The sequence below is a fragment of the Bufo gargarizans genome, chromosome 8, assembly GCF_014858855.1.
Source record: "Bufo gargarizans isolate SCDJY-AF-19 chromosome 8, ASM1485885v1, whole genome shotgun sequence".
NCBI lineage: Eukaryota > Metazoa > Chordata > Amphibia > Anura > Bufonidae > Bufo > Bufo gargarizans.
The window spans coordinates 134,898,199-134,917,266 of NC_058087.1; the positions used below are offsets into that span (position 1 = coordinate 134,898,199).

A 19,068-nucleotide genomic window follows, 5' to 3' on the forward strand; every position below is an offset into this window, starting at 1 on the left:
TTAGAATATACTGTCGGATATGAGCTACATCGTGAAACTCAGATCCGACAGTATATTCTAACACAGAGGCGTTTCCATGGTGATGGGGACGCTTCAGGTTAGAATATACTACAAACTGTGTACATGACTGCCCCCTGCTGCCTGGCAGCACCCGATCTCTTACAGGGGGCCGTGATCAGCACAATTAACTCCTCAGGTGCCGCACCTGAAGGGGTTAATTGTACTATCATATCCCCCTGTAAAAGATCAGGGCTGCCAGGCAGCAGGGGGCAGACCCCCCCCTCCTCCCCAGTTTGAATATCATTGGTGGCCAGTGCGGCCCCCCCCCTCCCTCCCTCTATTGTAATAAATCGTTGGTGGCACAGTGTGCGCCCCCCATCGCCCCTCCCCCCTCCCTCCCTCTATTGTAATAAATCGTTGGTGGCACAGTGTGCGCCCCCCATCTCCCTCCCTCTATTGTAATAAATCGTTGGTGGCATAGTGTGCGCCCCCCATCGACCCCCCCCCCCCTCCCTCCCTTATAATAAATCGTTGGTGGCATAGTGTGCGCCCCCCATCGGCCCCCCCTCCCTCTATAGCAGTAACAACATTGGTGGCAGTGTGCGGCCTCCCATATCCCCCCCCGATCATTGGTGGCAGCGTAGTTCCGATCGGAGTCCCAGTTTAATCGCTGGGGCTCCGATCGGTAACCATGGCAACCAGGAAGCTACTGCAGCCCTGGTTGCCATGGTTACTTAGCAATAGTACAATAGTAGAAGATATATACTTACCTGCTTGCTGCTGCGATGTCTGTGTCCGGCCGGGAGCTCCTCCTACTGGTAAGTGACAGTTCATTTAGCAATGCGCCGCACAGACCTGTCACTTACCAGTAGGTGGAGCTCCCGGCCGGACACGAACATCGCAGCAGTAAGCAGGTAACTATGAATCTTCTACTATTGTACTATTGCTAAGTAACCATGGCAACCAGGACTGCAGTACCGTCCTGGTTGCCATGGTTACCGATTGGAGCCCCAGCGATTAAACTGGGACTCCGATCGGAACTCCGCTGCCACCAATGATGGGGGGGGGGGGGGGGATGGGAGGCCGCACACTGGCCACCAATGTTTTTACTGCTATAGTGGGAGGGGGGGCCGATGGGGGCGCACACTGTGCCACCAACGATTTATTACAATAGAGGGAGGGAGGGGGGGGGGGTCGATGGGGGGCGCACACTGTGCCACCAACGATTTATTACAATAGAGGGAGGAAGGGGGGGGGGGGCCCGATGGGGGGTGCACACTGGCCACCAAGCTATTATTACAATAGAGGGAGGGAGGGGGGGGCCGCACTGGCCACCAATGATATTCAAACTGGGGGGGGGGTCTGCCCTGATCTCTTACAGGGGGACAGTGCCGCACCTGAAGGGGTTAATTGTGCTGATCACGGCCCCCTGTAAGAGATCGGGTGCTGCCAGGCAGCAGGGGGCAGTCTTGTACACAGTTTGTAGTGTATTCTAACTAGAAGCGTCCCCATCACCATGGGAACGCCTCTGTGTTAGAATATACTGTCGGATATGAGTTTTCACGAAGTGAAAACTTAGATCTGAAAAAGCTTTTATGCAGACGGATCTTCGGATCCGTCTGTATGAAAGCAACCTACGGCCACGGATCACGGACACGGATGCCAATCTTGTGTGCATCCGTGTTCTTTCACGGACCCATTGACTTGAATGGGTCCTTGAACCGTTGTCCGTCAAAAAAATAGGACAGGTCATATTTTTTTGACGGACAGGATACACGGATCACGGCCTCGGCTGCAAAACGGTGCATTTTCCGATTTTTCCACGGACCCATTGAAAGTCAATGGGTCCGCGAAAAAAACCTGAAAACGGCACAACGGCCACGGATGCACACAACGGTCGTGTGCATGAAGCCTAAGACGGATTCACAGGAACATGGAGGAGAGTATCGTTACATGGCCTGTACTGGATAATACAAGTGATTATACATATAATGCATTGTGAACGGTTCTTACTGGGGTTGAAAGACCCGGGTGGTGGTTGGTAACATCTGCGCTGGCACTGCCATCTGATACTGTGTCTGCACCTTGCGGTTCCTGATGAGGTTCATGGTTTGGTGGCTCATCTGTGACATATGTAATGGCACAGCCAATCAGCGCCTCCAGAAATTCCAGAAATGTAAGCTGCAATAAAATATATTTACTTTACATTCAGCAAAAGGAAAGGAGACATTTCCAAATATGACTGTGGTTGGCAATCATGATTCTGTACAATCACCCCATGGGACATAGTACACAGCGCCACCTACTGGCTGCTGTAGGTCATAAATCATAAGGGAGCTGCTGCCTTGAGATAGGAGCACATTTATCAATAATGTCAGAAGAATGATGCCATCCACGTCAATGTGTGGACATGTCCACACTGAATTACCATTAGGGCCCATTCAAACGGCCGTATGTGTTTTGTCTGCAAATTGCGGATTCGCAAAACACGGATACCATCCAGTGGGCGTTCCGCATTTTGCCAGTGCTACAATAGAAATGCCTATTCTTGTCCGCAATTGCGGACAAGAATAGGACATGTTCTATCTTTTCTGTGGGGCCACGGAACGGAAGTACGGATGCGGACAGCACAGGGTGTGCTGTCCACATGTTTTGTGGCCCCATTTAAATTTGGAATCGCCCTAAATCTAATATAATACACTCAGCGACAAAAAAAAATACAGCGCCAAGAAGGAGCTGCTGGAATGACCCTTTCTATGTGTGAATGTAAAGATGCGCAAGGAGGCGTTTATTGGGGAAACTGAAAGGAGGCTCGAGGACCCTGTTGGGCCTCCTCTAGCCTAGATACAAGACGAGATACAGTTGGACATGGAGGCATACAGGTTCCGTATTGTATCCTGCAGCACATCTGCCCACAGATGTTGCAGTTGGGCCTGTAGATTCTGCATACTTATAGGCTGCCAAAGCTGGCTGGTCCTACAAATGCTTGATTGGTAAAAAATCTGGTGATCGGGCAGGTCAAGCGCTCACCACAAGGGTTCTATAGTCAAACCCGACCATCAGAAGACCCAAACAGAACCTGGATTCATCGCTAAATACAATACGGTTCCAGTTTGTCGCACTCCAGGTTTCTCGTTCATGACACCACTGCAAACGAAGGTGACAGGGGCTGGATGTCAATGGTAGGACATGTGATGGGCGCCTTGACACCAAATGTCCTTCTGCTAAGTGCCTGGAAATGGTCCGGGCAGAGACAGGGTGTGTAATGAAAGTGCCACCTGGGTCTGGATGGCGGACAACGAAACTGTGGGAGCTGCTCGTGTTTATCAGCGGATCAAACAATCCCCTCTACTGGCGGTGTGTCTGGGCTGTCCAGAGCCTGTTCATTGTGTGTGCCTGCCCTCATGTAACCACTGCTCCCAACACCTCCCAACAGCGAGGTCAGAACAGCCTAGATGGCAGGCAATTCGTCTAAAAGACCATAATGCTTCCCTCAGTCCAATAATGCGCTCCCCTCTCAGAGTTTATCAGGTAGGGCTAATTGTCTTCGAGTGTATCGTTCTAGCAGTCAACAATTTCTCACCAAGAGGTACACTACCCAAAAGTAGGCTCTGAGAGCCTTTTTAAAGGGCAGTAGGGGAAGCACTTTTATTCTCTCTTGTGGCAAGGCCCAGTGTCTAATCAGACCACACTTGATTTACATGAGATATAACATCCGACACTGCTATATGGGTGTGTTATTTTTCTGTCATTGAGTGGACTTGGAATGACTTACCTCCAGCTCTAGGTTGATCTCATTTCCATCTCGCACACTCGGATCGTCCTCAGCTAAAATGTCCACGATCTTCGTGACACTGAGTTTATTGCTTAAGACTCGTAAATCCTATATGTGAAACAAAAACGTGTCAGTCAGATTTCTAGCTTTTGTGCTGTTCCTAGAGAAACTAAACTCCTTGACCCAATGGGTAAGAACAGATTGTGACAACGGGTGAAAACAGCTACCATACGAATTAGGCTACTTTCACACTAGCGTTTTTCTTTTCCGGCATAGAGTTCCGTCACAGGGGCTCTATACTGGAAAAGAACTGATCAGGCGTATCCCCATGCATTCTGAATGGAGAGTAATCCGTTCAGTTTGCATCAGGATGTCTTCAGTTCAGTCGTTTTGACTGATCAGGCAAAAGAGAAAAACGCAGCATGCTACGGTTTTCTCTCCGGCGAAAAAAACTGAAGACTTGCCTGAACGCCGGATCCGGCATTTTTTTCCATAGGGATGTATTAGCGCCGGATCCGGCATTCAAAATACCGGAATGCCGGATCCGTCCTTCTGGTCTGCGCATGCGCAGACCTTTAAAAATTAGAAAAGAAAAAAAAACGGATCCGTTTTGCCTGATGACACCGGAAAAACGGATCCGGTATTGCAATGCATTTTTCTGACTGATCAGGCATTTTTCAGACTGATCAGGATCCTGCCTGCCGGAATCAAACAACGCAAGTGTGAAAGAACCCTTAGGGGCAAGACAAGTTGTCAGGTGAATGACGCCTCATTTGCATATACTAAAATATCATTTTTCTCAGCCATGCGGGCACATATGAACACGGGACCGACACAGATGCCTTCAGCTGCCAAGCGCACATGTAACAGGTCAGCCAGTGTCATAGGTACAAATCTGCTGACAGATGCTCCATCTTTCTCTCTATATCACCTGTCAGCACACCCTCATACACATAAGACAGTCGGGCAGTCCTTCAGAAACTGGCAGGTTCAACCGACTTTACTCTTATGTGTATGGGCACCTTAAGAAAGTGTATACCAGGGATTAGCAACCTCCGGCACTCCAGCTGTTCTGAAACTACAACTCCCAGGATCCTCCTTTCACTTCTATAGGAGTTACAAGAACAGCCAAGTAAGTGTGCATGCTGGGAGTTGTAGTTTCACAGCAGCTGGAGTGCCAAAGGTTGCTGATCCCTGCAAATCCCCAGTCCACAGTAGGAAGTAAAGAAGTACAATTACTCTCATCATCCAGATAAAATGTCTCATGGTCATGGTAGGCTCAAATGGAGCGGACGTGTTCTTCTTGCAGTAGGTCCTGTAGATGTCCCAGCACTTATCGATGTAGGACATTGCATGTTCTGTCTTGTGCGCATCACTGAATAAGTAACCTAGAGAAATGGAGAAGATGGAATCAGATGTGTTCAGTTCCTAAAATTAAAGTCTGTAAGACAAGATGCACGGACTGACCTCTGGTGGTAGTAGCATGGGGCGAGATATTTTGTGTCATGATTCGGGAAAAGCAGTCAACCAGGGAAGGCTTCTTATCTCTGCCATAGGAAACACAGAAAGGCACCATATACAGGATATCAAACACCAATACAATTACAAGTCACAAATGAATGACTCAAAGTGCATGAGTTGGTATTTAAAAAAAAACAAAACAATTTTTAAAATTGAAATTTTATTTCTTGCGAAAACAAAACGAAAATATTCTGTTTGCGGGCACTGGTAGTGATGGTGAGGCATTAGAGGTTCCTGCACACCGTGACTGTCCCAGTATTATAGTCATACATACAAATACCAAGTGAGGAATGAGTGACATCCTTGCTGATGGCATCCAGTTTTTTTCTGCTGGACATGCCAGGTGTGAATGAGGGACATCCTTGCTGATGATGCAACGGGCGCCTCCGCCCAGGGCCCTCTATATAACGCGACCCAGGTGTAGGAATTGCAGAAGATTCCACTCTATCTAGGAAAGCTCTGCCATATTTGCTGCCACCTACTGGTGAACAGGCACATTACAGTTGAACATAACAGTTGCAAACAGATTAGGAATGCACAGTGTGGAGGACCTGGAATAAAATGCATAAGATGATGTTTTGTTAGCCCATTAAAGACAGTAACAGGGTGCAGGAGTGGTAACACTACTCTGGGGTGTTACAATGGCATCCAGTATTTTTCTGCTGGACATACCAAGTGGTTTGCTAAGTGACAAACTTGCTGATGGCGTCCAGAATTGTTTTGCTGGACATACCAGGTGGGGGATGAGTGACATCCTGCTAATGGCATCCAGTATTTTTCTGCTGGACATACCAATTTCCCCAGTTTGGCTAATACTGTAAATTAGACTTTCCTCTATTAAACAAAAAATCTCTTATAGGGTATTTAAAAATTCACGTGGCCACTGCAGCCAATGATTGGCTGCAGCAGTCACATGGATGATGTACAGTACGTGATGTCACTACTGCAGGACTGGCATCTATTTAAAAAAAAAAACATGAAGGTGAATCTACCCTGTAGTTATGAATACTACATGAATACCCCATTGTATTTAATATGCTACTTCTGCATCTCTGATTGCTATGAGCAGTAGGTTCAGTATCTAACTGGTTAATGGCACGGACACCTTTGTAAATAGCTATTTGGCTAAATCTGTAAGATCTGATGCCATTTACGTTCTCTCGTGTACTTTGGACTTTATGTATATCTACTACCTTAGTTTACATTGGCATGGTTAATTATTTCCAAGCCCCTACTTCAGTTCTGTTCCTTCTTCAGGATCCTGATGGCTATTCCTCAGTATAGACCATCAATATCAGCTTAGTACGGGTCTGACACCTTGCACCGATCGGCTATTTCGGTGCCTAAAGTAGGACTCCTACTGATCAGCTATTGATGGTCCATCCTAAGGAAAGCCCACCAATATCCTAATCCCAGAAAACCTGTATAGCATATTACTCACATTTTAATGTCAAGTATATTACAATATGGATTCAGTGATCATACAATGTGCAGTAGATGAGCAGTGGAATAAGGAGACCTCACTTAATGGTGTAATAGAACTGTTTCCAGTCAACTAGTGGTGATTAGACTGGAGGAACAGTCCATATTTGTGACCCATGATTGAATAATTAGACTTCTCACTGGCCTAGAGAGGTCCATATCATGACTTGTGGTGCTATCTGTGTGGCCGTTTGGTCGGTTCATGGACTATCAAGTCAACAGAGGTCTCTATTCTCCATACTGGGTCTATAGTCAATAAGATCAGTTTCTTTAAAAGGGTCTTAAAAGAGTTTGTTCTGGTGAAAGACCCTCTTTTTTAGCTCCACTGAGAGATCTGGTTACAGCTGCTGCCCACAGAAGTCTATGTGGAGGGGAGGATAAGAAGGGAGCAGCTGCAGAGAGAAAAACAGACAGACCCACAGTCTCACAGGCACAGAAGCAGCACAGAGGACATTACCATAAGGGCTCATGCACATGAACGTATTTTCTTTCCGTGTCCGTTCCGTTGTTTTTGTGGACCGTATGAAGGACCATTCATTTTAATGGGTCCACAAAAAAAACGGAAGTTGCTCTGTGTGCATTCCATTTCCGTATGTCCGTTCCAAAAAAAAAAATAGAACTGTTCTATTAAGGGCCAGCTGTTCCGTTCCGCAAAATACAGAATGCACACGGACGTCATCCGTATTTTTAGCAGATCCGTTTTTTGCAGACTGCAAAATACATATGTTGTGCATAAGCCCTAAATCAAGGAAATTGGGTGAGGCATTAAAGACACTAGATGCAACAGCTGCATCTCTCATTACCCTCTATATTTCTTTCTCTGCAGCTGCCCCCTCTTTCTCCTCCCTTCCCTCTCTGTAGACTTCAATGGGCAGCAGCTATAACCTGATGCCTCATTGGGCAGCTTTCAGCTCTACCTCTTGTGTATGGATTTAAAGGGCTTCTGTTACCCCCCCCATTTAGCAATTTTCAGTATCGGACATTAGCTATTTGCTAATGTCAGTTGAGTCCATATATATCGCTCTTACCTCTCTCTGTGCTGTTTCTTTACAAATCTTACTTTTATAATATGCAAATGACTTCACTACCAGCAAGTTGGGCGGTTACTTGCTGGTAGCTGCCGCATCCTCGGACTATAAACACGCCCCCTCCTACACTTGATAGACAGGGCCACTGAGCGCTCTCCTCCTCCCGCTGGCCCTGTCTGCCCATGAAATCCCGCACCTGCGCCGTACCGGTCCTCATTCGGCGCAGGCACTGTGAGAGAAGGACGCTCGCTTGCCCGCTCCTTTCTCAGTGTGCCGATGACGTCAGCCTACACCCGAAAAATAACATCGCTTTTTTTCCGGGTGTAGGCTGACATCATCGGCGCAGGCGCACTGAGGAAGAAGCGGGCAAGCGAGTGTCCTTCTCTCAGTGTGCCTGCGCCGAATGAGGACCGGTAAGGCGCAGGCGCGGGAATTCATGGGCAGACAGGGCCAGCGGGAGGAGGAGAGCGCTCGCTGGCCCTGTCTATCAAGTGGAGGAGGGGGCGTGTTTATAGTCCGAGGATGCGGCGGCTACCAGCAAGTAACCGCCCAACTTGCTGGTAGTGAAGAAATTTGCATATTATAAAAGTACGATTTTTAAAGAAATTACAGCACAGAGAGAGGTAGGAGCGATATATATGGACTCAACTGACATTAGCAAATAGCTAATGTCTGATACTGAAAATTGCTAAATAGGGGGTGACAGAAGCCCTTTAATATATAAATTCAGAGTGAACAGTGCAGGGGGCAGAAAGGGGGAGAGGAGTCTGATAAGTGTAGAAAGAGGCATTTTTCTAAAATAAAACATATTACAAAGTTTCATATCTTCATATGTACTTCTGATTTATGGAAAGTTGTTTATAATCAGTAAGTAATGTTGCCACTTCATGCTAATGAAAAAAGAAAGGACTCACGGACTATCAGCACGAGCGATGTGATGAGCCAAGTAGATAATATTGGTCAGGAATGCTCGAAGCAGCATTGTAGCATAGGGAGAGTGAACTTCTTCAGGCTCGGAGTTGTCTGTTGGATGGACAAAATTTGCCATAAAAAGTACATTAGTAACAGTTTCGGAAGATTAATTTTTAGTGTGTTTTCTGTTTTTCAGCAAGTGCCAAAATAAGACAGACATTCATGAACGCAAGAATGAACCAGCAAGTGAACTGGGACCTTGGGAGCAGATGTTCACAATACTACCTCTCTGTTACTACTCTGCCATCATCCCTCAGATGTATTTTGCACCTCTCAAGGTAGGTAAGGGGCCGTTCACATCATGTTTTCAGCTGACTTAGGCCTCTTTCACACTACAGTATGTTGAATTCAGTGTTTTGCGTTCCGTTTTTCACGGATCCGTTGTTCAGTTTTTTGCTTCCGTTGTGGTTCCGTTTCTGTTCCGTTTTTCCGTATGGCATATACAGTATACAGTAATTTCATATAAAAAATTGGGCTGGGCATAACATTTTCAATAGATGGTTCCGCAAAAAACGGAACGGATACGGAAGACATACGGATGCATTTCCGTATGTGTTCCGTTTTTTTTGCGGACCCATTGACTTGAATGGTGCCACGGACCGTGATTTGCGGCCAAATATAGGACATGTTCTATTTTTTCAACGGAACGGAAAAACGGAAATACGGAAACGCAATGCATACGGAACACATTCCGTTTTTTTGCGGAACCATTGAAATGAATGGTTCCGTATACGGACCGTATACGGAACGCAAAAAACGGACCGCAAAACGGAAAAAAAAAACGGTAGTGTGAAAGAGGCCTTATACGATTAGAAAAGTCTACTATGCTATTCCAAACCTCAATAAAAAGGCATACTGATGCACACTGACCCAACAGAGGTCAAATGCATGCACTTTTTGCTTAGCTTGGTAAAAAAAAAAAAAGTTTGGCCCGTTCTCCCAACAGCAGGCAACTGGGTAAGGTCTCTCATCCCCTAAAGACATTAACGCTGGGTTCACACCTGAGCGTTTTACAGCGCGTTCCTACGCGCTGTAAAACGCTCAACACAGAGAAACCAATGATTCCCTATGGGAATGGTTCACATCTGGGCGTTTTACAGCGCGTACGATCGCGCTGTAAAACGCCCGACGCTCAAACAAGTACAGGAGCTTTTTTTGGCGCGTTTGACGCGCGTTTGGGCCATAGACTCTTTGGACAACACTGCTGTCAATCACCCAAACGCGCGTCAAACGCGCGTTCACTATTAAAAAAAACGCGCATAAAACGCGCAACAAAAATGCGCATAGAAACGCGCGTTTGAGAAACGCCTAGGTGTGAACCCAGCGTAAAGGGGACCTTTCACCGCTCCTGACATGCTTGTTTTAATAGCTTTATGCATTTTCCATGTAATAATAATTTTGGAGCATCTAGTCTTATGGCTCTATGTTGTGCCGTTCCTTTATTATTCCTGCTAGAAGTAATGAATGAATTGCTATTAGCCTTCAGTAAGGCTACAGAGGGGAGGGGGGTAACCAGTTTGACAATGGCAGCACTGATTGGATAGCGTTTATGCAGGTACACTCCCCCCCCCCAACTGGTCACCTCCCCTTGGTACCCTTACTGCAGACTGCTAGCAATTCATTCATAACTTCTAGTAGAAATAATAAAGGAATGTCACAACATAGAGCCATAAGAATAGATGCTACAGAATTGTTATCACATGGGGAATGCATGAATCTATTAAAACAGGAATGTCAGGAGCGGTGACAGGTCCTCTTTAAATTGTTGGGGATCCTGTCAAAAAATATCTAATTTGGAGAGTGGGCTTGAAAACTCTGAGACCTAAAAGAAGGTTTCTTGAGAACCTTGGTGCCAAAGACATGGTTGATGTACCCCTGGCAGCGCTATGCTTTAACCCCCTTCCAGAGCCACAACCGTTTTATTTTTCTGCTCACATAGCCGTATGTTTTTTTTTTGCGGGGCAAGTTGTACTTTCCAACGCCACTATTTAATATTGCATCGAATGTAGTGGAAAGTGGGGGGTTTTATGTTTTGTTTTGTTTTTACGGCATTCATTATGCAGTAAAACTGACTTGTGATCTTCATTCCCCAGGTCAGTACGAATCTGGCAATACTACATATGTATAGTTTTTCTTACATTTTGATACAGCAACAAAAAAACAAAACAAAAAAATTTCTGTCAATTTCTGACCCCTATAACTTTCGAGGGCTGTATGAGGGCTAGTTTTTTGCAGGGCGACCTGTACTTTTCATTGATACCATTCTGTGTGTACAACTTTTTGATGACTTTTTATTTAATTTTTTTGTGGGAGGAGCAACGACCCAAAAATGGCAAATCAGCCATTTTAACCCTTTTTTTGTTTCACTTTTTTCCGTATGGGATAAATACTTTTATATTTTGATAGTAAAAGCGTTTTTGTATGCGGCGATACCCATGATGTGTATTTTTTTTATATTTTTAAATTTTTTATTCTTATTTTGGGGAAAGGGGCGTGATTTGAATTTTTATGTGTTTTTTATTTTAAAAATTATTATTTATTTTTTTAAAACTTTTTTATAGTTCCCATAGGGAACTATAACAAGCAATCATTAGATTGCTATCATCATAGACTCCAATGCACTAGCATTGGAGTCTATGATGTTTTACGAGTTTCCTATGGAGCCCTGCTACAGACAAGGGCTTCATAGGAAACACTGTGCAGCAGCCTCACAAAAGCTCTCGCTCCTCCGATCACCGCACGATCACCGCACAGCGCGTGCTTACGGTATTTAGGGTGTTCAGATGCAGTCGTCAAGATTGACCATGGCACCTGAGAGGTTATATGTCTGCGATCAGCATTACCACCAGTCGCGGACAATTGCCGTGGGTGCCTGCTGTATGAAACACTGAGCGGAGCGGGCGTCATCTTTAAAGACCTGACATTTGATGTAATAGTACGTCACATGTCGGGAAAGAGTTAAAAGGGTTATTCTGGAATTTGATATTGATGACTTATCCTCCGGATAGGCCATCAATATCAGATCGGAGGGAGTCCGACTCCTGGCACTATCACAGATCAGCTGTATGAAGAGGCCACAGTCGTCCGTGAGTGCTTAGGCCTTTTTCTAGGTCAGTGACGTCACCGTACATCGGTCATGTGGCATACGCGCAGCTCGCAGTAACATTCAGGTGAATGGAGCTGAGCCATGATACCAAGCCCAGTCACTATACAATGGACAATGCTGTGTTTGGTGAACTGTGAAGAGGCCGTGGTGCTCATTGTAGCTTGGTCAGCGCTGATCAGCGGGGGTCCCAGGATAGCTCCTTTAATTTGTAGGACGCAGTTATAGTAGGAAATGGTGACAACTGGTGCCAAGGGTTCTGGGGGACAAGGCAACAGATCCGCAGCTGGGGTCAACACCTCTGCAAGACGTGTGAGAAATTATTATTATTAGAAAGAATTGTAATTTCACCTGCCAAAATCCGATCCATTTCACAAAGTGTTAGGTCGCAGTGATGGAACTTGCAGTCTTTTAAAAATCTCCAGAACTGTAATTTCGTCATAAGGAAGGCGTTATCACAGCAGTTGTCATTGCCCAGGCTGCTGTAGAACCTGTATGTCTTCCGCAGCATTGTGAGATTTCGGAGGATGCCATATTCCACCTAAATATCACAAAATTAATAATCACAGGTCACCTATATGTCTACACTACACCGGTCTGTCAGGTTGGAAAATTTCCGCAGTGATCAGCTGAAAATACCATGATTAGCAAAATGTAGGCAGACAAGGCAACTGGCTCCCTGATAGGCCTGTGTTGTCATACTGTTAGGCCTATTGCACACGGCCGTTTTTTTTTCCCGTTTACTGGCCGTTTTTTGCGTTCCGTATACGGAACCATTCATTTCAATGGTTCCGCAAAAAAAACGGAATGTACTCCGTATGCATTCCGTTTCCGTATTTCCGTTTTTCCGTTCCGTTTTAACATAGAACATGTCCATACGGTCGTGTGCAATAGGCCTTAGAAGGATCATTCATACGAATGATCCCACAGACGACTGATCGGCCACATAAATGCCAACAGTATATGTACTGTAAAATACAAAGGCTGGTTTCACACGTGCAACGCATTCTCTGCCGAAACAGCCTGCTGGAGCTTCTGGATCAGGCATTGCTGCATACTGCCCGCCAGACCCCATTCACTATAATGGGATCCAGCAGAGATCAGACCGCTACCCTGCAATTATGCTGGAAATCGGTTGTACAAAAATCGCTGCAATCAACGGTTTTGTCCGGCTGATTTCTGGCATTCTTTGCCGGAACAGCTTGCCAGGGAGTGCACCAAAAAAAGATGGGAGGTAATGCAGGAATCAACTTCCTGATATTTCCCCGCAGTCAACCATCTATAGTAGCCGACCTGTAGAGAGGGGGTACATCAAGTTTCCGAACTGCAGAAAGCTGTTGTCTGGTTAAAAAAAAATACCGGCATTTAGGGAATTCTGACTTCACACTAGCGTTTTTCTTTTCTGGCACTGAGTTCCGTCAAAAGGGCTCAATGCCGGAAAAGAACTGATCAGGCATATCCCCATGCTTTCTGAATGGAGAATAATCCGTTCAGGATGCATCAGGATGTCTTCAGTTCAGTCATTTTGACTGATCAGGCAAAAGATAAAACTGCAGTATGCTGCGGTTTTATGTCCGGCCCAAAAAACTGAAGACTTGCCTGAATGCCGGATTGGGCATTTTTTTCCATAAGAATGTATTAGTGCCGGATCGGCCCTTCCAGTCTGCGCATGCGCAGACCAAAAAAAAGGTGGAAAAAAAAAATGCCGGATCCGTTTTGCCGGATGACACCGGAAAGACTGATCCGGCATTTCAATGCAGTTTTCTGACTGATCAGGCATTTTTAAGACTGATCAGGATCCTGATCAGTCTTACAAATGCCATCAGTTGGCATACATTTTGTCAAATCCGGCAGGCAGTTCAGGCAACGGAACTGCTTGCCGGATCACTCTGCCGCAAGGGTGAAAGTAGCCTTAAAGAGGACCTTTCACCGATTATTACACTGTGAACCAAGTATACAAACATGTAGAGCGGCGCCCGGGGATCTCACTGCACTTACTATTATCCCCGGGCGCCGCTCCGTTCTCCTGCTATGCCCTCCGGTATCTCCGCTCACTAAGTTATAGTAGGCGGAGTCTGCCCTTGTTCTTCTGTAGCACTGGCCAATCGCAGTGCAGAGCTCACAGACTGGGAGAAAATAACCTCACAGACTGTGAGCTCTGCGCTGCGATTGGCCAGCGCTACAGCAGAACAAGGGCAGACTCCGCCTACTATAACTTAGTGACTGAAATCTCCTCCTACTATAACTTAGTGAGCGGAGATACCGGACGGCATAGCGGGAGAACGGAGCGGCGCCCGGGGATAATAGTAAGTGCAGCGAGATCCCCGGGCGCCGCTCTATATGTCTGTATACTTAGTTCACAGTGTAATCATCAGTGAAAGGTCCTCTTTAAAGGGGTTATCCGACTCTTCGGCACTGATCACCTATCCTCTGGATAGGACATCAGCATCTGATTGGTGGAGGTCTGACACCAGCTGCGGCATTCTCGTTGTTTACCCTGCTCTCGCTGTTCTCAAGTGAATGAGGCTGCGCCTAGGCCACGTGACTGATGGTCATGATGTCACTGGCAGGGCTAAGCAGGTAGATGGCCGCAGAGGTCAGAGGAGCGCTGGGGCCTTGTCAAACGGCTGATCAGCGAGGGTCCCGGGTGTCAGACCCCAACCGATCAGATGCTGATGACCGCTCCAGAGACTGGGTTTGCAGAAATACCTGCGCATGTTGCAGAAACGACCCCATCCAGATATATGTAACGGATTTTTCACTCACAGAAGTTTCTGCAATGAATATACTCATATAACACATACCTGTTTCTGTTCTTCATAGCGTTCATCCTCTGGTAAGCTGTTCAGCAGGGAAGCAATATCAAGTTCAATATAAGATCCTGATAAAGTGGGGATACCTGAATTCAACATGGAGCTTTCTGCCAAATGAACACATGTATGAGATACTTAGACATCCGAGATTTACTATAATTCCAATCATATTTATTTTGTTTGTGCAAATGAATATATTTTAGTATGCGGGTACTATGTTGGAGAACATCATCTGGTGGTGTAAAGGTGCCACCAATTACCTGATGAACGAGCGAAACGCTTGATCATCTGGACATCGCACCTTTCAGGTGGACACCTAAATAAAGCCTCTGCTGCTGGCGAACAACAAGTCTGTATGGGGACGAACAATGGCATCAGCGATCACTCTTCCCTATACTGTGGAGAGGAGAGCACTTCCTTCCCGATTGTCCCATGTAAAGGAACTAGAGATTTGCTAAAAAATTCGTTATAATACTGTACGGAGATCTGTCTCCGTACAGCATTAGAATGTATGGGCTCTGATGAGCCGAAGTAAGTTATTTGCGAAGTCGCGCGAGACTTCGTTGAATAATTTCGGTAATTGATTATTACAGTGAAAAACCACTTCAGAACTTGGAACTGAACTCTGTTTCGGTTCTGAGTGGTAACTTAGAACCAAAGCCGAGTTCGGTTCCAAGGTTTTTCACTGTAATAATCAATTGCCTTAGTTATTCGATAAAGTCTAGCACGACTTCGCAAATAACTAACTTTGGCTCATCGGAGCCCATACATTCTAATACTGTATGGAGACGGATCTCCATACAGTATTATAACAATTTTTTTTTAGCGAAGCAAGTTCCGATGTAGCATCCAAAGTCGCTTCGCTCATCTCTAACCCTGCTTTCACACCTGAGCGTTTCTCAAACGCGCATTTTACGCGCATTTGTCGCGCGTTTTTATGCGCGTTTTTTGCAATAGTAAACGCGCGTTTGACGCACGTTTGTGTGATTGACTGCAGTGTCCTATGGCCACAAACGCGCGTCAAAACGCCCCAAAGAAGCTCAAGAACTTGATTATACGTCGGGCGTTTTACAGCGCGATCGTACGCGCTGTAAAACGCCCAGGTGAGAACCTTTCCCATAGGGAAGCATTGGTTTTCTTGTGTTGAGCGTTTTACAGCGCGTTTGAACGCGCTGTAAAACGCTCAGGTGTGAACTTAGGGTAAAAGAAACCTTAACTTATGACGGGGCGCAGGCATCCGCTGGCAGTCTGTACGCCTAAACTGCTGTAGATTTCTGTCTTCATGTAATCCAGAAAACTGGGGTTTGCATCTTTATTATGCCAGAAAAGTGGCTGGGGGGGGGGGGGGGGTGATATATTCCCTTTTATGTTTTAAGTTTTTGCAGATTGCATGTGGACCCATTCATTTCTATGGGGCTGTAAACATGCATACAGCACACGGATGTCATTTTGTGCTGTCCTCATCCATGCAACCGTATGTTCGTTCTGAAAAAAAGCATATCCTATTCCTGCCCGTTTTGTGGACAAAAAGAGGTATTTCTACAAAGGGAATGGGAAAGTGCGGGACATACGCGGTTAGTAGCCAAGTTTTGCGGATTCACAGTGTGCGGACCGCAAAACACATGGTTGTGTTCATAAGGCCTAACATATAGGGGGTCATTTAAGATCAGAAATATGCCTATATTACCTTTGCGCTGGAATCTGCGACTTTGCCCTACTCACACCAGGTCTAAAAAAAGGGGGGCGTGGCGTGGGAAGGGGGTGGACTGGCAGGCCCATCTCATTCATCACTTTCCACGCCGTAGAAAATTATCTAAATGTACTGCCCTTTTGCGTATCCGCAATACATGGGCACCGTTCCGTGTGCATTCCGCATCATGGATGCGGACCCATTCAATTCAATGGGTCTGAAAATCCGGAGATGTGGAATGGTGAATGGGTCCGTGATCCGCTGCGGCTGCCCCGTGGTGGGTTTTCGTGCATTGCGGCCACAATGCGGCAATTTGCGGGCAACAGCACAACCACGGGGCGCACACGTTCGTGTGCAAGAGGCCTAAGGCTACTTTCACACTTGCGTTCGGGGCTCCGCTTGTGAGTTCCGTTCGAAGGCTCTCACAAGCGGCCCCGAACTGATCCGTCCAGCCCTAATGCATTCTGAGTGGATACGGATCCGCTCAGAATGCATCAGTCTGGCACCGTTTGTCCTCCGCTCCGCTCAGCAGGCGGACACCTGAACGCTGCTTGCAGCGTTCGGGTGTCCGCCTGGCCGTGCGGAGGCAAACCGATCCGTCCAGACTTAAAATGTAAGTCAATGGGGACGGATCCGTTTGAAGTTGACACAGTATGGCTCAATTTTCAATGTAAAGTCAAAACGGATCCGTTTGCACTATCATGAAAAAAAAAAAAAATTTTTTTTTTTTTTTTTTTTTTTTTGTTCATGGTAATGCAAACGGATCCGTTCTGAACGGAGCCACCGTCTGCATTAATATGAGCGGATCCGTTCAGAACGGATCCGATCGAACGCTAGTGTGAAAGTAGCCTAAGACAGCTCGGAAGCTGTCTTAGATTTAGACTGGAGCTGGATGCACCAAAGTTATGTAGAGGCCAGCGCCCCTACATAACTTTGGCAGATCCACCGCCAGCGCAGAGGCTTATTAAGACCGGCATCTAAAATGTCAGTCTTAATAAATGGCTCCTATAGTGCTTTTAACACTTTTTTTAAAAGAAAAGTTTTTGTATGATTAGTGACAATTGCTTTTTATTAGTTTTCCGTGTCTCATTTAAAATACGATACAGGACTTGTTTTTTTGGTAGTAGTCATTTTATTATGTATCACACTCCCCCGATCCATTTGCTTACCTCCACAAATAGGACTCTGGGTACGAATACCACTCAGATCCGGAGTATTCACTCTGTCATACTTAAAATTTGGGTATTCGGCAATCTGATCTTCCACAAATTCCCCAATATAAATCTTTCCATTTTTAAAAATAAATTTGCCCTAGCAAAACAAAGTGAATACAAAATATGAAGAATACTGTAAACTAGTACATGGCACTATTTATTGCTCTGATAGATTTATATCAAGTTGACAGCTGAATGGGAGCGTCTTTTCTGCTGCAGCTCAGGGGGCGTGTCCTTGCTCTCCCTATCACAGCTCAGGGGGCGTGTCCATGCTCTCCCTATCACAGCCCAGGAGGCAGTTAAAGGATGAAACTGAGCATGTGCGGCCATCTCAGTGAGCAGGACAAAGAAATAAGAAAAAGAACAAACAGCAGGTGGCGCTGCACAGATACATTTTATTGAATAACTATGACTATACAACATTTTTAATTATATGCAATTACAAAAGTATTCACATCCAGGTGCTGGTTTGTAGAATAATTTTTGTGGGACAACCTCTTTAAAGGGCATCTGTATCTAGATTTGTATCTATAAAACTGACAGCGCCAGATGTGATCACGTTTATACTGCCTGGTCCTGTCAATCGAAGTGCAGAGGGCGCGGCAGGTGCAGAGAGAGCAGAGCCTCTAGGTGTAATGGCAACGCCCCCATTGCTCCTAGAGGCTCATTTGCATATATTAAAACATCATGTTTCTCAGCAATGCGGGCACATATGAACATGGGACCAACACAGATGCCTTCAGCTGCCAAGCGCACATGTAACAGGTCAGCCAGTGTCATAGGTACAAATCTGCTGACAGATGCCCTTTAATCCTGTACATCTATAAGAAAAATGGGCCTAAGTCACTGAAGATGGTATATCAATTCAGATCCTGAAGTGCGCCATGACGATGAAGTGGAGGGCCAACACTCTGTTCACTTCTATCGGACTGCTGAGTATAGTGCTCGCAGCAGTCCCTTAGAAGTCAGTGGAGCCGTGGTAACACATTCACACCACCGCACCATTCTCATAGGGAACTTCACCGTTCTCGTGATTGCTGAGGGTCCTTGCGTTCAGACCCCCAATGATCAGATATGGTAAGTATTAGGCCTCATGCACACGACAGTATTTTTTCACTGTCCGCAAAACGGGGTTCCGTTGGTTCGTGACCGTTTTTTCGTCTGTGGGTCTTCCTTGTTTTTTGGAGGATCCACGGACATGAAAAATGAAAAAAAAATCTAAGTCAAGTTTGCCATTGAAATGATAGGAAAAAACGGACACGGATCACGGACACGGATCACGGACACGGATGACAATCTTGTGTGCATCCGTGATTTTCACGGACCCATTGACTTGGATGGGTCCGTGAACCGTTGGCCGTGAAAAAAATAGGACAGGTCATATTTTTTTCACGGCCAGGAAAAACGGATCACGGATGTGGCTGCCAAACGGTGCAGTTTCCGATTTTTCCACAGACCCATTGAAAGTCA

The 19,068-nt window shown here is 45.9% G+C and overlaps 1 protein-coding gene and 1 long non-coding RNA gene across 2 annotated transcripts in view; one reads left to right on the forward strand and one right to left on the reverse strand.

Annotated features, from left to right (window-relative positions):
- LOC122945423 overlaps positions 1–19,068 on the forward strand; it is a 41,333-nt gene that overhangs the window by 14,362 nt on the left and 7,903 nt on the right. The window contains exon 2 of the long non-coding RNA XR_006391117.1: positions 8,915–9,056. This is a non-coding gene — a long non-coding RNA (uncharacterized LOC122945423). The remainder of the gene's footprint in view (positions 1–8,914; positions 9,057–19,068) is intronic.
- LOC122945422 (radial spoke head 10 homolog B-like) overlaps positions 1–19,068 on the reverse strand; it is a 35,730-nt gene that overhangs the window by 4,901 nt on the left and 11,761 nt on the right. The window contains exons 9-16 of the mRNA XM_044304493.1: positions 17,554–17,695; positions 14,686–14,801; positions 12,233–12,422; positions 8,721–8,829; positions 5,243–5,322; positions 5,015–5,163; positions 3,776–3,883; positions 2,014–2,181 (exon numbers count right to left, since the gene is read on the reverse strand). Of these exons, the coding sequence (XP_044160428.1) occupies positions 2,014–2,181; positions 3,776–3,883; positions 5,015–5,163; positions 5,243–5,322; positions 8,721–8,829; positions 12,233–12,422; positions 14,686–14,801; positions 17,554–17,695 (1,062 nt within the window). The remainder of the gene's footprint in view (positions 1–2,013; positions 2,182–3,775; positions 3,884–5,014; positions 5,164–5,242; positions 5,323–8,720; positions 8,830–12,232; positions 12,423–14,685; positions 14,802–17,553; positions 17,696–19,068) is intronic.